The sequence below is a fragment of the Rousettus aegyptiacus genome, unplaced genomic scaffold (assembly GCF_014176215.1).
Source record: "Rousettus aegyptiacus isolate mRouAeg1 unplaced genomic scaffold, mRouAeg1.p scaffold_m13_p_16, whole genome shotgun sequence".
Classification (NCBI taxonomy): Eukaryota; Metazoa; Chordata; class Mammalia; order Chiroptera; family Pteropodidae; genus Rousettus; species Rousettus aegyptiacus.
This window is the reverse complement of record NW_023416291.1, coordinates 49355027-49379254: the sequence shown is the minus strand read 5'-3', so window position 1 is coordinate 49379254 and position 24228 is coordinate 49355027. Positions and strand designations below refer to the sequence as shown.

Sequence of the window (24228 nt, the reverse complement as noted above, 5' to 3'; positions counted from 1 at the left end):
CTCTGGCGATTGACTTCTCTTCTTCTTGCCTTATAAAATTTCCTCTCTCTGTTTCATTATTTCCATCCATAGGACTCCCTCTTGACCATGATACATATATCTATATCCATATTTATATCATCTATATCATCTATATATCTATACATATCTATGTATGTGAGGACATATAGTCCAAATATAGAGATAGATGACAGATAGATAAATGACAGATGATAGATGATAGCTAGATAGATCTACCTGCACTATATATCTCACATTTAACTTCTCATCTTTAGAAAAATACTCTTTCAATAAACTACTTGTGTTTGCTACCTCATTTCTTCAGCTTCTATTCTCACTCTTACATTCCCTTACCAAAGTCAACTTTGGCCTTAATCTTTCCAAATCAATAGTCATTTCCCAATCGTCGTCATACTTAATTTCGGCGATATATAATTCGACTCATTATTTTGTCCTTCATGAAAAACTTTGTCTCTTAGCTTCTGCGTATCTACACTCAGTTTTCCTCCTATACCACTATGTATTTGTTTCCTTTGCTCGCTCTCTGTCCATCTCCTGACCGCAGAAGGTTGAAGTACAACGAAATTCTATCTCAGCTCTCTGCTTCCCAATGTGAACTCGTTTTCTCTCGTTTATCTCCACTAGAGTCTCTTGCCTTGTCTCTTCGTTAATATACTTACAACTTCTAAAGGTGTGTATCCTGCTCCAAACTGTCCTTTGATTTTCTGACTCATGTCCAATAGCATATACAACATCTTCTCTTGCTTGTCTAAAAAAGATTCAAATTTAACTAACCTTAAATGCACATGTGCATGTATAAACATTCTTTTCACATACACTTCCAAAGGTATGAGTCCTGCAATGTTTCACATTTCAGTAAATGTCTCCTCAGATTATTGTTTTGGCTTACTTATATTTAAATTCCATAAACTCCATATCCAACCCACAGCAAATTACTTAAGATAGACAGGCAACTATGTGCCACCATGACACTTCTGTCATCTTAGTTCAAATCGCCACTATCTCTGTCTATTTTATGGGCAACTGTAATAAGGTTCTAACTGACCTTACAACTTCCGCCTTGTTTTTTTTGCACTAATGAATTCTAGTCAAATATAAATAAACATACACACACAGAGCCTTGGCAATTTTTTTCTATTTAACTGCTCTATAAGTAAAACAATTTTAGTTATTTTTCTATGACTCCACCAAGAACCTTAATTTATTATTCTGGCATCAACTCTAAAGTATGATTTGGCTGCCTGCCATATTTTAATCTTCCTGGTTCTGTCACCTTATGGTAATCAAATTGTTGTCCCTATCCTTAAGTACTACCCAGATATATTTTCACACTTTCATCTATATATTTTTGAGTCATAGTTATGATTTAAATGAAGAATAATCATTAAGGAAGACCTATCTGGGATCTAATTTATTCTGAATCTCTGGGAAGTAACTTTTCAAACAGTATCAGTTGTTTCAATTTACTGTTACTACTTTTAAAATTATATCTCTATGTTAAGTTATTATGGATTTTTGAAAGTCATTATTGATTTGTGGTAGAAATGAACAAAGTGATCATTTCCATTTAGAAATCTCCATTATTACTACAAAGTGTTATACTAGGTCAATCTGTTACTGTCTTTTCCTTATAAGTTATTTTGTATATTATATTTCTGAGGAAATTTGGAAATAAATATATTAGCTAGGATACATGTTAAAACTGAAATCAAATTGTGGTTCAATACTGTTTCAACATATCATGGACTTTAGCGCAACCTGGTCTGACAGGCAAATGTATTTAAGAACTTTGGCGGTCACTTGTAAGCTTTTTAGATATGGTGAAGAGGGGAAAATACTGACTAAATGTAAGCATAACTCATATCCAGAATTTGAGGGGAAGGGCTTCAGAAGGACAATATACAAATCACTGGAAATTTGTATATTAATCAGAGGAACACATAGAAATAAGTACTTAAAGTGATTATCATATAAGGGAACACATGAAATGTATCACATCTGCCTGAGCACACATCAACCAATAAATCGAAGCCCTGTTGGAACCACAAAGTTGATGATGTGGTTTCTTGGACTAAAAACAAACTTATTGCATATTATACATTAACTGAAAAATTTCGAGTTGAATTGAAGAAGTTCTTTATGCTTTGCTTAACTGTATTAAAAGAACCACATCATTAAGTGCCTATGTACTTTATTGTGCTAGCAAGTGCCAAATCTCCTTTACCTAATACAATTCTCTCCATTTTTTTTTTTTTCCTCAATGACTATCTGGATAATAACCACATGGAAAGGTCCTCACTTTTCCCAATTGGTTTTAAATTTTTGCCATTAGTAGATTTTCAAATGATCTCTAAAATATCTGTAGGCACCCCTCAGAAAATAATTTAAAAGTGAAATGTAAATCACATTAATAGAGAATCATTTTCAACTGCATTCGATAGAACATTTGATCCCTGATTACATAAGCTGAGAGTAATCAATGGAAAACTTTTTATCATCTTGTTTTTGCTAACAAATATTAAAGAGGAGAAATCAACTACGTTAAAAAAAATTGTAGTTGTAAAATATGTTCTTCATTTAGTAAGTTACAGAAATATTACATTCAGCATTTGAAAATAAGATACTAAGAAAATAAACATGACAAGAGAAGGTGTCAGTGAGAAGTAATGACTGATACAATATTTAAACAGTCTCGAGATAAAAGACAAATTATTTAAATCAATGTTCTCGTTTTTTTCCTGTCACTATTGAATATTGTACTTATAACTATTAATGAAATATTCATATAGCCATAGAAAATATGAAATAAATATTAGACTAAAATATTTATTTTATAACTTGAAACTGAAGAAAACAGATGTAACATGCAAATGTACAAAAACAAGATAAGACTGTTCATGTATTTGAAAGTTAAATTTAGTTCATATATGTCCCAAAAGGGGAAAATTTGACAAAAGTTAAATGAAATGACATCAACTTAGTCTCTAAAGTTCTTTTTTTGGGTGGAAGGTTAGGGGAGTAAAATAATATTGGTATAGGTCTAATAGCTATTCTATTCATAAACTAAATAGTATAAGATTTTATCATTCTATTAATTAAATAGAATAAATAGAAATATTTTTAAATAGAATTCATTCTACTAAGTAAATATAGAGTAAACAGAATAGAATAAGCAAAAGTGCCCTACAATAAATCTGTGAGAAAGGTAACTATAAGATAGTTTCTCAAATGTGTAATAAGAAACTAATAATAAATATATTTTTAAACTTGAATTAGTTACTTTTTAAGTAGTCTTATACACAATCGGAAAACTTAGTATCATAAATGTAGCTTATTATAGTCTGGGAAATTTAGTTCTGTGATAATTTAATCAGAGTTTTTTTAACACACCATTATAACCTACTCTAAATCTAAAAGAAAGTATGTATGGCTTCACAGACTCAAGTTTGAAAATTTATTGTAATTGGTTGTTGACAGTTATTACGGTTCCAGTCTTGAAGCCAGTAATTGTGTTAGTGAGTTCTATTGGCCAAGAACTGTACGAAATGCATTAGTAGTTAATTCTTACAAATGTCATAGTGAACAAGATTGTTTAATATTCACATGGAAATTACTATTAAAAGTAAATTTTAAAAATCACAGGCAAGTAAAATATTATGGTATTATAGACTTAAGCAGAACTATTTGGAGCACACATGCACTAAAAGAGAAGAAAGAATCCCTTGCTCCTGCCCTAATACATTAATTTGCTGTAGGAATGTTGGCAGGTCATTTTTAATACCTTAGGCTTGTTGCCGTTTCCATATTACATTGGCTTTTAGTGTGATGAAATGACGATATAATATTTGTGAAATAAATAATATTTCAAATTAATAACTAATTTATTATTATTATTATTTACTGGTATTCGCTTTCTCTTTCTCTCACTTTCTAGTTATATTTTTGAATATATTTGTTGAAGAGTCTTAATATCTAAATTTTCCTCTTGTGGACATTTTTTTGTGTTATATGTAAAATCTATCTATCATTTATCTACTATCTACAAATAAATGGAAGGCAAACACATAAATATGTAATGTTTACAGAATTTTTTACAGAGTTTTCAAAAATTAGGAGAAACAAATATTTGGTATGATTTTAACAACAAACGGATTTATGAGGGTACACATTACAATGAATCCTAAAACATGTTACATAATGGGAAATACATGGGATTCTGTATTTCACATTTTTATTAGAAAATAAAATAGCAACAAAACTATACGATTAACTTAGATTAAATAGTAAATGTGTTAAGTGAAATAAGTCAGATAGAGAAAGACAAACACCACAGGATTTCACTTACATGTGGAATCTAAAGAACAAAATAAACACACAAAACAAAAAAGGATTCATAGATAAAAAGAACAAACCGATGGCTCCCAGATGAGAGGGATACTGGAGAACTGGGTGAAAAGGTAAAGGAATCAAGAGGTACAATTGGTAGCTACAAAATAGTCACAAGATGTAATGTACAGTATAGGGAATATAGTCAGTATTGAATAATTATGTATGATGCTAGGTAGGTACTAGACTAATTGGGGGGATCACTTAGCAAATTGTACAAATGTGTCTAACCACTATGTTGTATACCTGTTACTAATATAAATTAACATTAAATATCAACTGTAATTGAAAAAATGAAAAATGCTAAGTGGGAAGTGAGTTGTAAAAATAAAACACAACTCAGGTAATTTCACATCAACAAATTCCGAAAAATTTAATATAGATATACCTAAATTAAAGGAATTAATCAAATAGGTTCTGAAGTTGTGGGTCCTGAATGCATTTAGAAGAATTAGAGCTTCTGAGTGTCAGGATTCTGGCCTTAAAATAGTTACAATACATTATAGTTGTTCAAATTATTAATGTCACCACCTCCTTAGTGTTCCGTTTGGCTAATACTGACTAAAAAACAACAAAACAAAAAAATAGACAAACAAACATCTGGGGATCATTTACCAAATTTATATACTATTTTTCATGAATTGGCATAAAAGACTGTTTACACACAAAACAGAAACTTTACAAAGGTGTTCTTTTCCAAAAAAATAAAACATAGCAATCTAAAAGCACATGTGGATTAGCACATGGCATTTACTGATGTATTATAAAATATCTATGGGCGGCAAACACACAATGCCTTACTGTTGAATCGTACACTCAAAACTTACTGAATTTCATTAACCAGTGTTATCATCATAAAAATAAATACATTTTTAAAATTGAACATTTCCCATAAACAAAACATGAATGAACAAACAAATGAACAAACAAATAAAAATATCATTGGCAGCCTAGTTTTCTAGCCTAAGTTCTACAAGCCCCAACTTCAGCAAAAAAAGAAAAAAGTAAAAAAGGGGGAAAAAAAAGAAAAAAGAAAAAAAGAAAAAAAAAGAAAAGAAAGAAAGAAAAATGTTTGGATGAAAGAACCAATTAAAAAATGGAATATAAATGTCTCTCTAGATTATACCAAAGAAAAGGAACACAATGTCAAATCTCATTCAAATAGTACACACATAGCCATAAAAACCATATTTCCCAAGTCGTTATTGTTTGTGATACACATTTAAATGTACAGAACATTTGCCTTAATGGCAGTTTTATTCTCAGCACAGTAAATGGCAAAAGGGTTCGTATTCAATTGACTTGCTCATAAAAGGTTTAATTCCCTGTTCATTTTGGCATAGGTTATATCTTGAGTTTCTTACTCCAGCCAACATCTATACTCCTGAGTAACTAAATTCTGCTTTGTATGACAGACAGACCTGATGTCTGGGCGAGAGGAAATTATACCTGTTATAAATGATATGGACTGCAGCAGTTAGCAAGCCCTTCGAGGGTGAGAGTAGGGATGAGAAATGACTTGGAGGCAAAACCGTCATCACAATAAAGAGCTAGGCATCACATAGAAATAGAAACTTTTATGCTACGTTAGGCATCCTCATAAAGTATTCGATGCCACTAAACAAATACTACAATATTTGTTTCTTTGTAATCAGATAAATGTAGATAGAAATAGAAACATATTATACTCATAGATATGTTATGTGTTTTATCTCCAGTTCCACAAATCATAAATCATAAAGATAATTCTTAGTGAATTTATGTCTATATTTAAGAGTAAGTACTAGTAAATTCTGAGCATACTACAGAAGGATTTAAATATTTAACACAGATAATAGGAAGACAGATAATTATAGATGCTTAAAATATAGATATGTAGAGATATAAATATAATTATAGATATATATGTTTTCAACCTGGGCTCTAATCTTATTTTTAAAACAATCAATATACATGATTATACAAATATAATCTATTTTAATGTTCAAATATAAATGCCAAAAATAAATCCGATAAATTCAATATGTGAAACGCATAGACTTACCTTAAAGTTCAAATAACCAATGAATAATACAAATCCTACTTTCTTTACAAACATTTTAAGTATTTGATAATATTTTTCCAAGACTTTTTTTTATTATACTATTTTATTTTGAGATAATTAGAGTCACGTGCAGTTATAAGAAAGGACACAGAGCGACTCCACGTACCTTTTACCTAGTTTCTAGTATTGGTAACATTTTGTGAAACTATAGCACAATATCATAACCAGGATATGAGCTTTGATACTGTCCAGTGATCTTACTCAGATTTCCTATTTTACTTGTACCAATTTGTGCATGGGTGCGTGCGTTTTGCTTAATTTTACCTCATGCGTTGGTCCTGGCATTCACCGTCATAGCCAAGAAGATACAGAATAGTAAAGATCTGCAAATATTTTTAAAATTTTAAGGCACTAGGAATCTTTTAAAGCAGAAGTTAACAATTTTTTGGAAAATTCTAGATAAAGCATTTCTTAGGCTTTGCAGGTTCCACTCTTACTGTCGCTCTCCTTTGGTAATGCAGACCCCAGGGACAATCCCTAGACAAGTGGGTGTGGCTGTTTCAACAAAATTACAAGGACCAGCTGCAACCTGAACTTGGCCTGTAGTTAGTTTCTCCTTTGTTGACTCCTAGTCAAAGGTTTTCATGATTGCCTCTTGTTAAATCTAAAAGTAGCAAATGTTTTTTTTCTAAGAAGGAAACATTCTTCTTATTTGGTTTGTTTTGATTTTTTCCTGAAACTATTAAGCATAAGTTTTTAGCAGTTCTCGGATCTAAAATTTTGATTTGGCTCTTCCTGTGTGCCATTATCGGAAACAATATAAATCACTGACATTCCACAGAAAATATAATTCACAAACACAAAAATTAATTTAATCATCACAACGATGCAGGCCTTCAACTCTGGAAAATGCGCTATGATTTATAAATGGAATTTTAACTATATATATATGATGAGAAAGTATTTTGAAGCAAACATAGCCCAATAAATATGTTTAGTATAAGCCTAAAGGACAAAGGTTTTAAAACGATTGTTTAGGAACTCATAAGGTAGGTCACATTCTTAGCCAGTACATCTGTCCTCATGCTGACTTACATATTGAGTCGCTTTATGCCTAAGTATCCAGCAATAAAGTAAAACATTAAATACACCAGATTTCTTCCCCACATGATATTTTATATCATGCATTTCCACATAAACAATTCCCTGGTGTTGCTGGGCAAGACTTATTATATTATTTACGAAATTTTATGATAACATGCATTAGGAGAACAAAAATCTTCCACCATACCATTGTAGGTCAAAACGACAGAAAAAATACTCTTTTATGAGCTTTAATAGAATCAATTTTACTTATTTATAAAAAGATTTGATAGGAGAGAGGAATGAACTGAACTTAAAACCAAAGTAGCTGCTATTCTCTCTATAAAGGAAGAGAATCTAATATAAAATTCTCTGTGCATGTACTTGAGGTACACGAAGTTCTCTCTGATAAGGAAACTACTTTTATAATTTGACTTTACTTATATCAAACAGCTTCTAGTAGCCAAAATAACTACACAGCATTGCATTCATGTCATTGAAAATCTCTGTGTATCATTTTTTTTATCACCTTGGAAATGATACTTTATACTATCAAGTTTAAAAAAGGACAATTTTTTTAAACAGTCATTTTACCCTAACTGGTGAGCAAATTTAAATGTAATAACATATTTGAGGCATAAATTTAAGCTAAAAATTAAAACATCAAACAAGTTTTGAAAGTGTACTTGAAAAAGAATATTCTGAAAAATTGGGACATGGGACCAAAGATTAGAAATCAGGTAGATCAATCACGGACCTATTAGCATAATGAAAGTCCCATATATTTAATGCTTTAGAATTTTAGTTTGGTTATGACTATTAAGGAGCAAATAGTCTCTCTAGCATAAATAAGTAAACAAATAATAAGTATGTTTCTAAGTCAATAAATGACTTTAAAGCTGTCCAATGATTTATTTATATAGCATATTAAAAAATTCGTCAAATTATTTAATTCAGCAATACTTTTTCATAAACAAAGACCAATGATTTTGAGTCCTATGAAAGTAAATACCAATACTTAAAATTTTAAATAATGGTCATCTCAGATTGACTAATTGAGTTTAGTAGGAGTTCTTTATAGTTATTTCGACGGGCATTTATGGATTCCGTATAATTTGAATTATGTGGTGCAAACTAAGGGCATCCTTTTTAATCAGGAGGAAATGAGATGTTATCACAGCAGGGCTTGGCACTCACTGTTTCCTAGTCCCACCCCGGGTGATTGTCACTGGGTGGATTTGGCCTGCCGACTGCCTTGGCCAGCCACCCTTTGTCCCTAAGATACCCGCATGATTGGGAAGCCATATGGTACAATGCTGTAAGCTATATTAAATTTTGAGTCATATTTTGGCCAGCTCCGTTCTCATAACTGAGATGCAGAATTGTCTCCATGTAAACGTCTATACATTTTGCTGCTGATTGGTATAATTAAGCTCATTTTTGTCCCCCTCTTCCTTTCAAACATTTGCTGATAAAAAATGGTGTCAGAGGTTAAACTTAAAGGCGCTAGTTGATAAGAAAACAGAGGAGGGTGACATTTTAGGTTCACCCTGCACTTACCTTTAAAGAAGCAGTCTTCATTATGAACAATGGTAATCTTTTGTTTCTTCAGGCAAGCAGCTCTGTGCACTTCACAGTGGTTCTCGTAGAATTCTCCATCAGAGCCACACACAGGTTTGTAGTGCCGTTTGCAAAGGTTCATGCAGGCACACTCTGCCTGACCCGTCTCTCTGCTGATAACACAGTGCCTTCCCAAACCACAGTACTTATTTTCACAAGATCCCAAAGGCCCATCCTGGATGTGGAATCCTGAGGATAAAGAATAGAATATCGTTTGGATTCATATGCCCAAATAATACCTTCATGTCAAAGTTTCAAACAAAAGAACATAAGAGAAATATAGTATGATCAGGGTACAGCTGTTGTGCTCAGTGGAAAAGGAACTCGGCAGATGAACTTTTTCGTATATACCCTCAATATTCTTCCCTACCCTCCCTCCTCTTCTTGAGCTCTCTTCTCCCTCCCCAGTGAGTGGTGTGGTCTTTACGGACAAGGTCGGTCTCTAAAGTCGAAATGCCCGAGCTCAAATTCTGGTTCTATCATTTACTAGCTTTATATCCTTTGATGTCATTTCTCTGGGCCAAGTTGTCCCATCTATAATGTGAAGATAATAGTATATAGACCATTTCCTAGATTTGTAAAAATTACTACCTTTAATAATCCACAGAAAGCACATCCCTGGCATGTAGTCAATGTTTAATAAATGTCAGCTTTTACAATAACAGAATTCTGGATGGGAGAAAGGAAATGTATGTATATAAGACAGGAAATAAGAGGAGATATGAGTGAAAAATAGCGTCTTAAAATTTCTCAATAGCTGATCCTTCCTTGGTTTGTCCTCTTCGACTTGACAATCACTTATGAATTTCACGACTGAATTAATAAATCATAGATGGTTTGATTTTCTTGTTACTTATTCATCCACTGGCATAAGAAAAGTTAGATCGATCCAGCAGTTTTGTACTAAAATCAAACAATTTTAATCCCTATGCTTTTTGTAGGTAGCACTGGCTTTTCTCCTTTGAGAACTTTATCTTACTAGGAAATAAAATATGTCAGTAAACTATATATATACACACACATATATCTAAAAACTATATATGTATATAAGTATATATAGAGAGCTATACATATATATTCATATACACAGATATAATATGTATATACACATATATAGATGAATCATGTGTGTATATACATTTATCATCAATGATGCCTATATATTGCAAAAAAGGAAGAAAAGATTTGAGAAGTTAAAAACTTAAATTACAGGAATGATTTTAGGTAGTATAAACTCATCTCTGTACATAATTGCATTATAGCTATTAAGAACGTGGATTCTGATCCAGAGCTTAAATTACAGCTCCACCAGCTGCAAGCGTCAGGACCTTGTATAGGTCCCTAACACATCTGTAACTCAGTTTCTTGATCTGTGAAGCAGGAATAATACAAGTGTCTCCTCAGAGGGTTATCAAGATGAAAGGGCTTGGCACATATAAAACTCTATTCAAGTATTAGTTATGATTATCAGTATTACTTTTTAGAAACTAATTTGCAGATATACACAAATGAAAAAGTATTTAAACAATCAATCTTATTTGTTTTTTAAAGGAAACCCATGCAGCACTTTTTTCATACATATGCACGTTTTCCAAATGAAAGTTAGCAAAATTAAAATTACCAAAAAAAGACCAACACTATGAACAGTATAATTTAAAAGCTAATTTATATGTTTACTAGCAATATAAATTGGAAGAAATCTTGCTGAAAACAATGTTAAAATAGTCGTAATCTTTGATACCACATTTCAATTGTTGATAAAACATTCTATAAAATTTAAAAGAAAGTTTAGCATAATATAATTTATTGAATAAAGCTTTTCAATAGTTGGAAGATATATTTAATGAAGTAGTTCTTGAAGTTTAGCACGAAATAGGATGGCCTAGAGAAATTGTTAAAGCATAAATTTTGTCTCCATTTACTCTAGAGTTTCTAATTCTATAAATCTGAAGTATAACCCTGAATCGTTATTGCTGTTTACAGGTGATGATGATATCATTACTTCCTGGAACACATTTTAGAGCCTTTAACTTAATGAAATTCTAATTTATAATTAAAATAACTATAACACAAAGAAAAATAGTAGGTAAACAAATATTAAAGCTCTTAAGTGGGAAAGAAGTTCATGATATGATTAAAACCATAAAAATAATGTAAGTGTTAAGAATTAGGAAGAAATAAGAAAAAGAAATAGGAAAATTAACACGATTAGCGAGGTGGATATGACACTGGGCAAGTTTTCCTATTTTTACATTACTGCTTTTTATTATTATTATTATTATTTACACCTACAGCACCTGGTATTCTTGTGCAGTATCCTATCCACGTACTAACCAAGCCCAACCCTGCTTAGCTTCCGAGATCAGTCGAGATCGGGCATGCTCAGGGTGGCATGGTTGTAAATCATTATTGCTTTTTAATGTTCAATGCTATACATTTAAAAAGAAGGTCCAAAATTATGTCAGTTATACCTGACTGATTTTCATTTGAAAAATCTTTTCATCCTTATACTATTACGCATGCCATTGTTGATCTAATGTTTACAAAGTACAAAACGAGGCTGTTATTTTAACAGTGAAATTTGACTCACATAGTTCTATCTTGTGTAATTTTATATCTCAGTTCCTTTATTTTTTTACTATCTTACTAGCAAATATTTTCTTACTATAAAATAAAAAGTTTAAGATTTAGCGAGAAAAATTTTAATTTATTTTTTATTATCAAAGAATGAGTTTAATGTTTATCCAGAAAGTCTGATCATTTTACATTTAGTCACAAATTAATCTGGCTAATAAAATCAGTACAATTTTCTTTTCAGGGAGGAATGCTCTGTCATAAAATGAGGTCATTTCTAGTATATCTAGGTTGGTGAGTATCTTTCCCAGATTCTCTCTTAAATTTTTCCTCCTAACTCCTATACTCCAGTTGGAGATTTGTCTTAGGATATTGGCTATTTTGTATAAGTCAATGAACTATTTTACATTAACTAGAAGCTGTGTGTTGTGTGTAGCTGCCACAATTTTAAAAAAATTAATTAATTCATATACAATCCAGAAAGCTCATATTATGTAAATGAATAGTTAGAACATATCTTTTCCGATAGTAATTATCCATGACTAATGCTTAAGTTTCAGCTGAGATTAAATCGATTTAATCTGATCTACATGTCAAATATTTCTTTTATGTATATTCAGTCTGATAACACATTAAATGAATTTTAATCAAGAACTTATATCCTTATATCTTCTACTTTGATAAAATAACATTTGTTCCCACAGGAGGGCTATATATTGAAGAAGCACATCAGAGCTTGATAAAAATTCCTCTAAGAAAAGATAGAAAACAAAGCATTGAAACATTAAAAATTTAAAGACACCATCATAAAGCAAAAGTAATTTTATGTAATTTTAAAAGATGTTCTTTTCAGATTCTCAATCATGATGAAATTCTCTTCAAATGATTCATATTATATGCACTTTATCAAACAGGTACTTAAAATAAAGTGGATCTAGATAGAAATAAACATTAATAAAATGTAATTATTTTTATGTTCTAGGTGCTATATTAATTGCTACAGGATGGACAAAAGGAGTGGTCATTGACACTTTTTCCAGTGGCTCACGAAGAGCATGAGACAGGATTTGAGGGGGCCCAAGTAGAGAGGCAAAGATTTGGGAGCTTGTTTAGGGGCACAAAGGAGATGAATAATATCGGGGAAGACCTCATGGACAATGTATCACATCACAACTAAGATTATGTTCGAGGAATGGATTAGTAGTTCAGAAGGCTGATATAGGGATTGACAGGGTATGAAACAGACTGAGACTGGATTTAAAACACTAACAGCAGAGGGAGAGAAGAACCAGATTTTGATGAGCTAATTACCTCTAATGGTTAGAGTGGCAATAAACGTAGTTGATTTAGAGTACAAAGCTATCTGAGATGTCCCATAACAATATACAGTAGTAAAGAGCAAAATGTGAGTATTATTTAACTTTGATTTGTTAAGAACAACATATTTCTGGTCAGAGAACAAGATTATAGTCTTTGCTTTTCTATTCCAGATTTGTCTGGCCTCAACCAGGTTGCAATTGTTTTAGGCCTGATATTCAAATGGCAAAATAAGGGGGAACTAATTATTCATCTTTATATTTACTCTCCTTCGAACAATCTTTCTAGTTAAGAAAATTTGGCAAAACATAGTTTCTAATAAGAGCTAATATCTGAGACATACATTTAGTAAGCTTTCTCTAGAATGCTTAATATTTAAATTTCACCTGCATTCAACAATCATATTCTAATGATTATCTAATTTAAGTATTTTCATACTCTGGAAATAGCCCCAACTGTACTAAAGAACAATGTTGGGCAACTCTAGTTTTAATCCACAGGAATGTATTTATAGGAGTATTAAAAAGGGTGTTTCCATATAAGATATCCAAAATTTCCAAGAGTATTTACTGTATAAGCATTTCCCTCATCTGCAAAAAATAAGCCTCACATTTATATGGTTACATATTTTGATTTAGAAGTAAGTGTAATAATTTTGCGGCATTTCGCTACCCACATATGGAAAAACTGTAAAACTATAGTAAATCCAAAATATAACTTCTTGTTGCACACTATAAACTCTAACAAAACACATTGGGTCATCATGAACTTCATGGTAAGTGGAAGTTCAAGTACAGTCTCCAATGTCCGCAGAAGATGGAACACAGTATGAACACAGTATGGCCTTTAATGACTGGAGTATGTATGTCTTGCTACTACCTTGTGAAGTCGGTCAAAACAAGGCTGCTTTACTGAAAGTATGTCTGGTGTGAAAGAAAGTAGAACCGTCACACATCTGTAGTTCAGTGAATTTGGAGCTTTCTTCCCCATTATTTCAAGCAATTCATTAGACTTTGGCAAGCACATTCATGTAACTCTATCAGATTTATTTTAAAAAGTAAATATGAAAAAGGTGTAACAAATTTTATTCGACATGATATTTTCTTTTTAATGCAAATAAATTTTTCCCAGTGCAGATGACTTTTGATGTCATTTCAAAAAGCGGGATGATTTGAGATCATTAATTAATATGTCAATGGTTACTTCTTATTTGATGTTTTCGACTGCAGTATGATCATCTTAACGATGACAACAGAACATAGAATGAGCTTAAGATACACTCTCAAAACTCTTTCCAACGCCAGCCTGTGACCCTGATAGGAAAGTACAGAAAGATTTTTTCCTAATCATTTATTTTATGCTTTCTATGTCCCGTCTAGGATCCAAGGTTTCTCTTTTAACTTAATATCTCAAGCCCAATGAGGACTTGAAGTAGTACTTATGGTTACAGACATTAACAGATAAAAATACTTTCATCATCTGTGTGATTTATTTATTTCATAAAAATGGGATGGGAGCCAAAGAAATCTCAGTTGCTAATAGTTTCCATTAGTAACTGGAAATGTTTTGACATTATGGACACGTTAGTGGATTGATTGATAGACAATGTGATGGATCATAGGTGAATATATCATATTTAACTCTTTTTTTAGATTACTTTGATTATTAAAAGTAAAATATTTGTTCTAAAATCTTTTAGTTCTGCAAATGCTTTGAGTAATATTTAGAGAAAAAATGCATCTTCTTCTTTTTTAGTTAGTTGTTAGTAGCTTAGCTGCCACTTAATAGTTAGCTGTCACTCTCTCCTATGAATGATCTTGATTCATAGAATAAATAAGAAAATAAATCAATTAGCAGACAGAAAAAAAATTACACTTTCTATTCAATGAGATAAAAGACATATGCTAAATCATCTGTGAGGTTTAAAATATTTCAGGCTTTGGAGTAAATCCAAAACTTAAAAAATATCTTATTTTTGAAGAAGAATCTAAAGCAGTAGATAGATTATTCTCAAGTAATGTAGATATTTTCACACAATGATAAAACATATTAAAACTTAAATAAAAATGTTTAAGTGGAAGTCAGACATCGTATCAGAAGCGCAAATTTGGGATTCAATACAATGCTGATTGTTCAAGTCAGACCATCATGTGGCTAACAGAGAATTGAGGGAGAGACATTACAACCATGGGAATAAATGACGGTTAGAAGAAAAATATTGCTTTTAGAATATAAAAGTTTTCATTTTAAAATCTACTTCGATAAATTATTTTAATATGCTTCATTTTTTTGAAAATCGTTTTTCTTTATGAACATGTTTTTAATGCCTTCTTTATAATGTTTTTAATTGAAAAACTGTTTTTTAGCATCATCATAGTAAAGCTAAGCAGAAAGTGCAGAGTTCCATAAGCCAGTCACGAAAGGACAAACACAGTATGTACCACTTACGTGAGCTTCCTAGAGAAGTCAAAACTATACAGGCATAAAATGGAAAATAGAATGAGTTTCATCCCAAGAATACTTGCCTTCCTTTTCTTCTTCCCACCAAAGCAGTGGACACAGATGAGTGTTTTGTAGATGTAATGGGATGTAAAAACACAAAACACGATATCCAAAAAAAAATATGGCAATGTGGTACGTTCACTGCAGAGTATCAGTTGTTTACCATGGTCTTTGCTCTTATTAGCTTATCTCTATTCCGTAGCTCTATAAATATTTCATTTTTGACCTATACCACTCTGTTCATTTTCCACTTTTTAAAATCCAATTTATTTTTAAGTTATTCCATGTTTATGATTTCTGCATGTTTGGAATTTTCATTTTTCCACAAAATAAAATCAATATTCTTAATTCATTGCTTAACCAAATGAAAGTTTTTTTTTCAGTTATTTAAAAATATTATTTTATTAAGGTTATTGCTTAAATGAGTAGTTTTCTCAGCCTTCTCAAGGTTTTGATTCTGGTGTTCTCATCCCTGGCTTTTGATTAGTTTTAAATCATTGATAAACTCTCTACAAGTTATAAAATGAAATAAAACAAAGGAAAAAATACACTGCAATATGTAAAGAGATACTTTATATTTTTAGAAATGTTTTTATTTTATATGATAACCTTCTCTCCACAGAGCTTTAGATCATGTATAATTTGCTTAAATGATAATATCATTTTCTACCTTACATTGTTGGAAGACAAATATGAGTTTGGTGTGAATTTAGAAGTTATTTCATGGCCTGGTACCTCACGCCACATCCTAACATAGTTTACTTAGATCGGAGTTCATTTCCAGGGGTGTCTCTCATTACGTCTTTCAGGCTGCAGGGCCCCAGGATCTCACTGAACAGATATTTCATGGTGTTTACAACTTGGTGACTGTTCTTGTTTCTTTCCTCTATCATCTCCTTCTTAAATGTAGAGATTATGTTATAGAACTTCCCATATAAAGGTAATCACCTAAATACTGAAAAATATACTAAGATACATGTCACATGCTTAGGCTCAGACAGGCCTTATATTCAGGTGATGTATTATTAAATTGTACACTTGAAACCTATATGCTTTTATTAATCAATGTCATCCCAATAGATTTAAGTTAAAAATTTAATAGGAAAACTGCCTAATATTTTATTAGGGATATGAGATAATTAAAACAAAACATTTTATAACAAAAACATCATATAGGAGATACAAAATTACAAAGAATTTTAGAGGAAAAATACATTTGTTATGAAGAAAATTAACAAAAGCTTCCTAACAGAAGTCAAGTTTGATCAGAGATTTAAAAAAAATGGTTAGGATTTTGACAGATGAAAATTAGTTGTAAAAGGAAAAGCATGGAAGACAGAAGAGCAATATTCCACGTAACATAAAACTTGACTATTTTTTTTATATTAACCTTACAAGTGGTTTCAGAGTGTTAGTTTCTTAATTGAGTAAGGCAATCCATCCTTATTACTGTTACAATAAAAGAGAGCTAGCGGGACCTGCTGTATCTCGTCTCAAACAGTTTAGTTTTAAATAACTGTTTACCATATATATTTTTTAATTATATAAAATGCAGCAGCAATATAGCTATTTTTTTTTCTATGTAGCTTGTTCTTTGTGTGGTAGCTCTTACGTGGAGAAGAATAAGAAAACGTCTTTAAACCAACTTTCCCCTCTAATAATTACTACCATGTGTATATACTGACTAAAGCATTTAACTGAGAAATTTTTTCTTAAATATTTATAACAGTCCTTGGAAATAAATGCTATTTGTTTCCTGTTTTACAAACAAAAAAGGAGCTAGCTCCAAATGGTTATTTATGTCCTAGGTCACATAATTGCTAAGGGATGGTGCCAGGTTTCAAATCCATGTCTGTTTGAGCTATTAACCATGACATTTTTCTGCCCGGATTTTGTTTATACTGAGTTTTATAATTCTAGTGGAATCTATAGTAGACATGTATTATAGACAATTGGAAATTTAACTTGAGCTTAGTAGAAAGCCTAGGAATCTGAAGGTAACAGCCATCTACATAAAATGATAGGTGAAGATGTGAGTAAATGTGTTGTAAGAGGGAAAAAAAGTATATTTAGAAGGTTAGAAATATATATTTATATATATATATTTAGGGTTGGAAATATATTTATTTGGGAAAAATTTTCAAGGGAATCTTAGTCATAAAAGAGCTAGTAACTTTAAAAAAAAAATCTCATTTGCAGCTCCATCAGTTACTGGTTGTGTCATTACTACCATCTTACTAAAATTAAAAAGATTACTGAACTAACAAGAGATTGAATCAATAATCAAAGTCCTCTCACAAAAAAAATGCCCAAGGCCAAGTGAATTTGCTGGTTATATATGCAAATTATTTAAGAAAAAAATCCCCAACTTTTCTTGAACTTGTCAAAGTAGAAGAGGAAAAAAATACATCCTAACTCATTTTAGGAAACCAGCATTACTTTAACATGAAATCCAGAAAAAGTCATCACAAGAACAGGAAATTATAGACCCATATCCCTTATGACTAGATGTAAAAGTCTTTAACAAAATAAAGCAAATCTAATATTGAGAGGATTATACACCATGACCAAGTGGAATTTGCTCCAGGAATTCATGGATTTTTCAACATGAAAATCAATCAATAAAATTCACCATATTAATAGAATAAGGTAAGGGAAAAGATCATCTCAATTGATGTAAAAAAAAATCGATAAAATCTAATATGTTATCATGATAAAAACACTTTATAAACTAAGATAGAAGAAAATTTCCTCAACTTGATAAAGGCCATTTATGAAAACACACTGCTAACTAATGCTGATGACCAAAAGGTATCCCCCAACATCAGAATCAAGCCATGGATGCCCAAATTCACCAGTCTTCAAAATTGTACTGAAGTTCTAGACAGAACTATTGTGGGGGGACTCATTGGGAAGGGAATAAAAGATACTTAAATTAATGAAAAAGTAAAACTATCTTTCATTTACGTATGACATGATCTTATATATAAGTATGCTAAAGACCCTATGAAAAAACTTCGAGTTAATATACAAATTCAACAAATTCGATAAAAAGAAAAATCAGTGGTGTTTTTATAAACGAGCTGTAAATAATCCAAAATAAAAACAAAAATTATGAAGACCATTCCATTCACAATAGCATGCCAAATAAAGTATCTATGGATAAAATTAACTGAGAAGGTACAAACCTTTTATACATTGGAGAATGCAACATATAGCTTAAAGAAATTTCTAATGACCTGTATAAACAGAAAGATATTCAATGCTCATGGATTTGAAGACTAAATATTGTTGAGATCAAAATATCATCTGAAGTTTTATTATGGCTAGCTATCAGTAGTATTTTACTTTAACTTCTTTTGATGCTGATGAGAAACATGCTTAGAGTATTACAGTTGTTATTTTTAAGTTGTTCTCGTTGTTTTTGTAATTTTAACATGATTTGGTTAAATATAAATTTGTACTCATTTATTCTGCTCAAGTTTTTTTAAAGATTTTTTTATTAAAGCGAATGGCACTTTTTAAAAACATTACAGCAAATTATCAATGTGTTAAGAATATTACTTCCATCAATTTCCAGAAGTCTTATAAGTTTTCTGTTGCATTTTCCCCATCATAACCTCTACATCTTTAACTGTTGTGTAACTGATTTGTATCATTTTAGTTTTATTTGTATGGGCCATTGGCCAAATAAAAGGGGAAAAAATTCTTTATAACCTGCCTGGTCCTTCTAGGGTCCAGACCATTTACACTACAGATCAGATTAATTATTTGTGAATTAAGCTCTACATGGATCTTAACTTCTAAAGGTGTTTTGTGAAAATGTGTTATATGTTTTATAACTGGCCCAACGTTTTTTGTTTTTAGCTGGACATAGTATTTAAGGTAATGATTTGGGCCATTCAGTGAATTGCTGAGTTTTTCTAGGTCTCTCCCATGTGTATAGGATGTACACATATTATTAAACTCTGTTTGTTTTTCTCCTATTGATATGTCTCTTATTACAGAGTGTGTGCAAGGGTGGGGAGTGTCTCAGTCAAGAATACAGAAAGTTAAAGGGAGAAATTTTTTTTTTCCCTCCTATACACTTGCTTATTTCTCTGTTTGTTCCTGAGCTTAACCATGTTGGGATCAAACAGATAAGGTAACAAAAGTGTCTCTGCAACCTAGATACGATGCTAACACCTGGAAAATAAGGTAGAAAATGCTCAAACACTCTGTGGTAGAGTTGTGGAAACTAGCCTAGTCCTGTATTTCCACAGCATTTATTTCAGGTAATGTTTTTCTTTGTTCTTCGAACTTTATTCTCTATTTCGTGAAAATTATCTTTGCTGTTAAATAATCTAGAAAAGACTGAAGGCTTTCTGATTAGTCAAAGAGTGGAAACTCTTAACACTATTTTCCAGAGTCTACACTATACTGTGTAGATCTAGAATATTTCCTTTGTAGAATCTACCCTAAGTCAAATAATGAAATCGGTCATTTTTAGACCGCCTTAATATGAGGGAGAATTTCATCCCCATCAATTTCTCCTTTCCCAATTCCATAAACAGAGACAAAGAGAGATACAGACATTTTTTAGAATATTTCATACCACTTTTACATTATAATTTTAATTTAAAAAATTTGCTTATCATCTTTTCCTGTTCTGATCAATGCTGCCAATATTACATATGGATAGAATGATAGTTTCTTTATAGATTTATTATATATTTATTTTTGTACACTATTTACCATACTTCAGATTCTTTTGTTAGAACTAGTTATAAACCAGTATAATTTATTAATGAATTAACCTATTTTTAAAAGGACATCTATAAATTTTATGCTCCAATTTTGTCTGGTGACTTATGAACTTTCTGTCATAAGTGATTAATTTCGAATCCATTAATTGCTGTCCTTTACCCACTTCTTTCTATTAATATGGCTTCTGAAGATATAAAGTTTTAACAAAATTATTAAATGATATAGAACTTTAGTGAGTGAATCTATATCACTTATGTTGTAAAATTAATTAAATAAAGAGGCCATTATACCAATGTGGCTCTAATGGCGTGGCAGACTACATGAACGATTCAAAATCTAAGCCCTGCGAATGTTAAATTTAAAAAATCACCGCACTAAACACAACCAATCACAAACAGCCAACCAGTCTTTATAGGCAATCAAATAATTTTCTTCTTTTGCTTCCACACTCTTTATATAATTTTCCCCCTTGGACCCTGGTGGTAGAGTGTTCCTCTTCTGTTTTAGAACTGCCCTATTAGATTTAATTTTTTACTAAAATAAATTTTAAAAAATTAATATGCCTCAGTTTATATTTTAACTATGTTTTTTGTTAGTTTCAGTGGGGGCTTCCTGGGAACCCCAGAGTTGGTATGAAAATTATTTTAAGCTGAAGACATGTGAGATTCAACAGATGTGGAAGAAGCCTTCTCTGAACATCCTTTATCTGACCCAAATCAGTAACTCTTGGGAAATGAGGATGCCATAAATTCGTTCCTCAAGGCAGGTTTACTTCCAAGAAAAAAAATAAAAAATAAACCTACCACAAAGTCTTGAAGAAGATGGAAAGACTATTCACCTGTATAGACAAATATTACAGAAACTTTCTTAACCCCATTTCGTTCTCCTGAAAACCCATCCATCTTCCTAAAAGAACATTTTCTTCACTTCTCCTTTTCCCTTTTATACCAGGTGTATAAATTTCTAACTTTAATCATTTAACCAGCTAGCTACTTTTGTCAGCTCCACTGTGCACAGTATGCATATGTATAAACCTTTACTCCTCTTAATCTGTCTTTGTCAGTTAGTTAGCAGGCCACTGGATACTGAAGATAGGGCAGAGGAAAGGTCATTTTCCTGTCCTCCGCCTCAAAGCACTACTACTACGATGTTATGCTACTCTCTTAAAGTGGGTGTGCTTTGAAAACTGAATTATCTAATACGGAATATTTATTGAATGGCAGATATTTTGATGAAATCAGAGAGCGAGTTTAAATTAGTTGCGCGTTTTTGAAATATTAATTGTAACTGAATCTCCATCATTTTGAAGAGGACCTGAGAAAATCAAGCAGTTTAAATGACTAGGATCCATTCTTTAATCTTTGATTTTATTTTCATTTTAAACTTAAAATACTTTTAATTGCCAATTCACAACAGTGAGTAAAAACATCCTCATCACTGGTTATTAATCATGTTAGAATTAGCTTTGGCGGGATCCCCAAAGTAGAAAGTAATGTCATTTCATTTCTTTGCCTGCTAGTGTTTTAGTATATACCTCTGGAAAGAGGAGTAAGTTTTCTAATTGTATTTTTTATGTACAGTTGTAACTAATCTTTGAATTTTGAGCTCTACATTTGCTGGAACTCTTAAAGAAGAATCAATGTTCCAAGCCTAGATAAAGTAGAAAATCACTTATTTTGTTGTTGATTTGTTTTGTTTTTAGTATATATATAACATGATATGGTCTACACAATGTGACATTTCACAAAGGCCTCAAAAAAGGATGTGCACTCCTTGACTACAATTAATTTACTGAAGGGAAGGATACCCAAGCCAAACTCTTTTGTTTAGACTTTTCTCTGGCTCTAATTTGGGAGTAAAAGTAAGTTTCCATCTGTGATCAAGGAATTCTAACACGCAGACCTGGAGAATGTGGACTTATCCGTGCTGTATGTGGACAGCTTTCTGCTGAGGCAGTAGACAGTGAAAAAGAAAATACTATCTGGACATATAATGACTCTATGGATCCTGTTTCCCATCCCCATTTTTCAGTTAAGTATCTTTCTACATCATGTCCTTGGATGGTTTCCTGAGACAAGCTCCATTCTCAATTCTTTTTGTTCTTGTTACTACTTAAACAATTTGAGTTGATTTCTGTTCTTACAAAGACATAAATAAAAATAAATAAATAAAAATTATATTAATGTAACTATGGAGAAAATAATTTTTGATATTCTACTTTAGATACGTGTAACCTTTCTTGAGTTCCGCATACCACCAGGAACATAGGATATAAGTGAGGAAAAATGGTTCATGTCTTACTACTTAATATGCATAATGGATGCGGAATTATAGAGCATACATAAGGATGCTCAAGGACCAATGGATTACCTTTTAGCCTTTCTGTCTAAGAAATTTTTCTCCAATACATATCACAAAATCATACACTAATTTCTGCTGATACACTTATGTGATTGCTGAGCCTTACTTTGTATTGCTTTAAAAATTTACCTGTAAAAGTTCATTAAACACATCGTAGTAATTTAGGCTCCACTGAAAGATAAAATTCACTTGTTTTCATCCAACGAAAAGCTAACTTTATTTTTTAAACTATAGATAACAAATCTGTTAAAACATTTTAGCATAGATGTCATATAACCATATAAATATGCATAAATATATAGAAAATACATAAATAGACATAAATTCTCATACCAATACTTTTGCATTTATTCTACTCAAAATTAATTATTAATATATAATATGTGTTTTTCTTGCTTTCACATTGAATTTATTATAAATAGCTAATGATGATTATGGCTGCAAACAAGAATATATTTCAAGTAGTTCTTGCAAAAAAAAGACAGAAAATTATTAAGGTGAAAATATTGTTTTAGTAATCTTTATAGTGCGGATCTGCTGAAGAATTTGTTTAAGTTTCTTTCTGAAAGGCTTTTTTTTTAATCTTCAATTTTTGAGGGATATCTTTGCTAGAAATTAAATTTTAGGTAGACAATTTAATTAATTATTGAATTTTCATTCACTTATTTTTTTATTTAACCTTTTAAAGGGTTATTTAACCTTTTATTTAACCTTTTAACCTATCATATTCTGATAACCCTCCTTTTTGTTGAGAAGTTAGCCATTTTTCTTATTGGTTTTTTAGTGTGATCTGTAGCTTTTTCCTCTATCTGCTTATAATACTTCCCTATTGATGCTAAAGCATATTACCACAAATTAGGTGGCTTAATGACACAAATTTATTCACAGTTCTGAAAGTAAGAAGTCTGAAATGGTCTTATTGGTCTAAAATCAAGCATCAGCAGTACTGCGTTTCTTCCAGAGGTTCTAAGGAAGAATCTGACTTTTTCGGCTTCCTATATTCATTCCTTGGCTTGTGTTTCTTCCTTCACCTTCATCAGCAACATAGGGCTTTCAAACCTCAGCTTCTTCTCTGCTCTCTGTTCTCCTTTTCTGACTCTCACTCTTTTGTCTTTCTCTTTCCTTTATAAGGAGAACTTTTTGGTTATATTGAGCTCACCTGGATAATCCAGGATTATTTTCCCATATTTATAACCTGTACTTAATCACATCTGCAAAGTCTCTTTTGCCATGCAAGGTAATATACTCACTGGTTCTGGGGGTCAGGATGTAGAGATCTTTAGGGAGCTATGACTCAGTCTACACACGGTTTTTACAAATTTTTTCTTCGTACTGATATTCTTCAATTTGACTTTGATATACCTGGGTATGGCTACTTTTTTTTTTCTCCTGCATGATTTTTATTTATACTCTTGATTCTATGAGTCACGTATTTTACCAAATTTTGACAATCTTAGCAATGATGTCTTCGATTATTTTTCCTGTTCCAATCTTTCTTTTTCCTTCTCAGAGTCCAGTCTACTTATGTAGACTATTATTGTCTCACAGATGTCAAATGTTCTGTCTATAGTTAC

At 31.4% G+C, this 24228-nt stretch overlaps 1 protein-coding gene and 1 pseudogene across 5 annotated transcripts in view; both read right to left on the bottom strand.

Moving 5' to 3' along the window:
* The window catches only part of FSTL5 (follistatin like 5), a 798802-nt gene that overhangs the window by 308720 nt on the left and 465854 nt on the right, over nucleotides 1-24228 (bottom strand). For all 5 annotated transcript variants that reach the window (XM_036233987.1, XM_036233990.1, XM_036233989.1 and 2 more), the window contains one exon: nucleotides 9095-9343. In XM_036233987.1, the coding sequence (XP_036089880.1) occupies nucleotides 9095-9343 (249 nt within the window). The remainder of the gene's footprint in view (nucleotides 1-9094; nucleotides 9344-24228) is intronic.
* On the bottom strand, nucleotides 11440-11558 carry LOC118612649 (annotated as a pseudogene).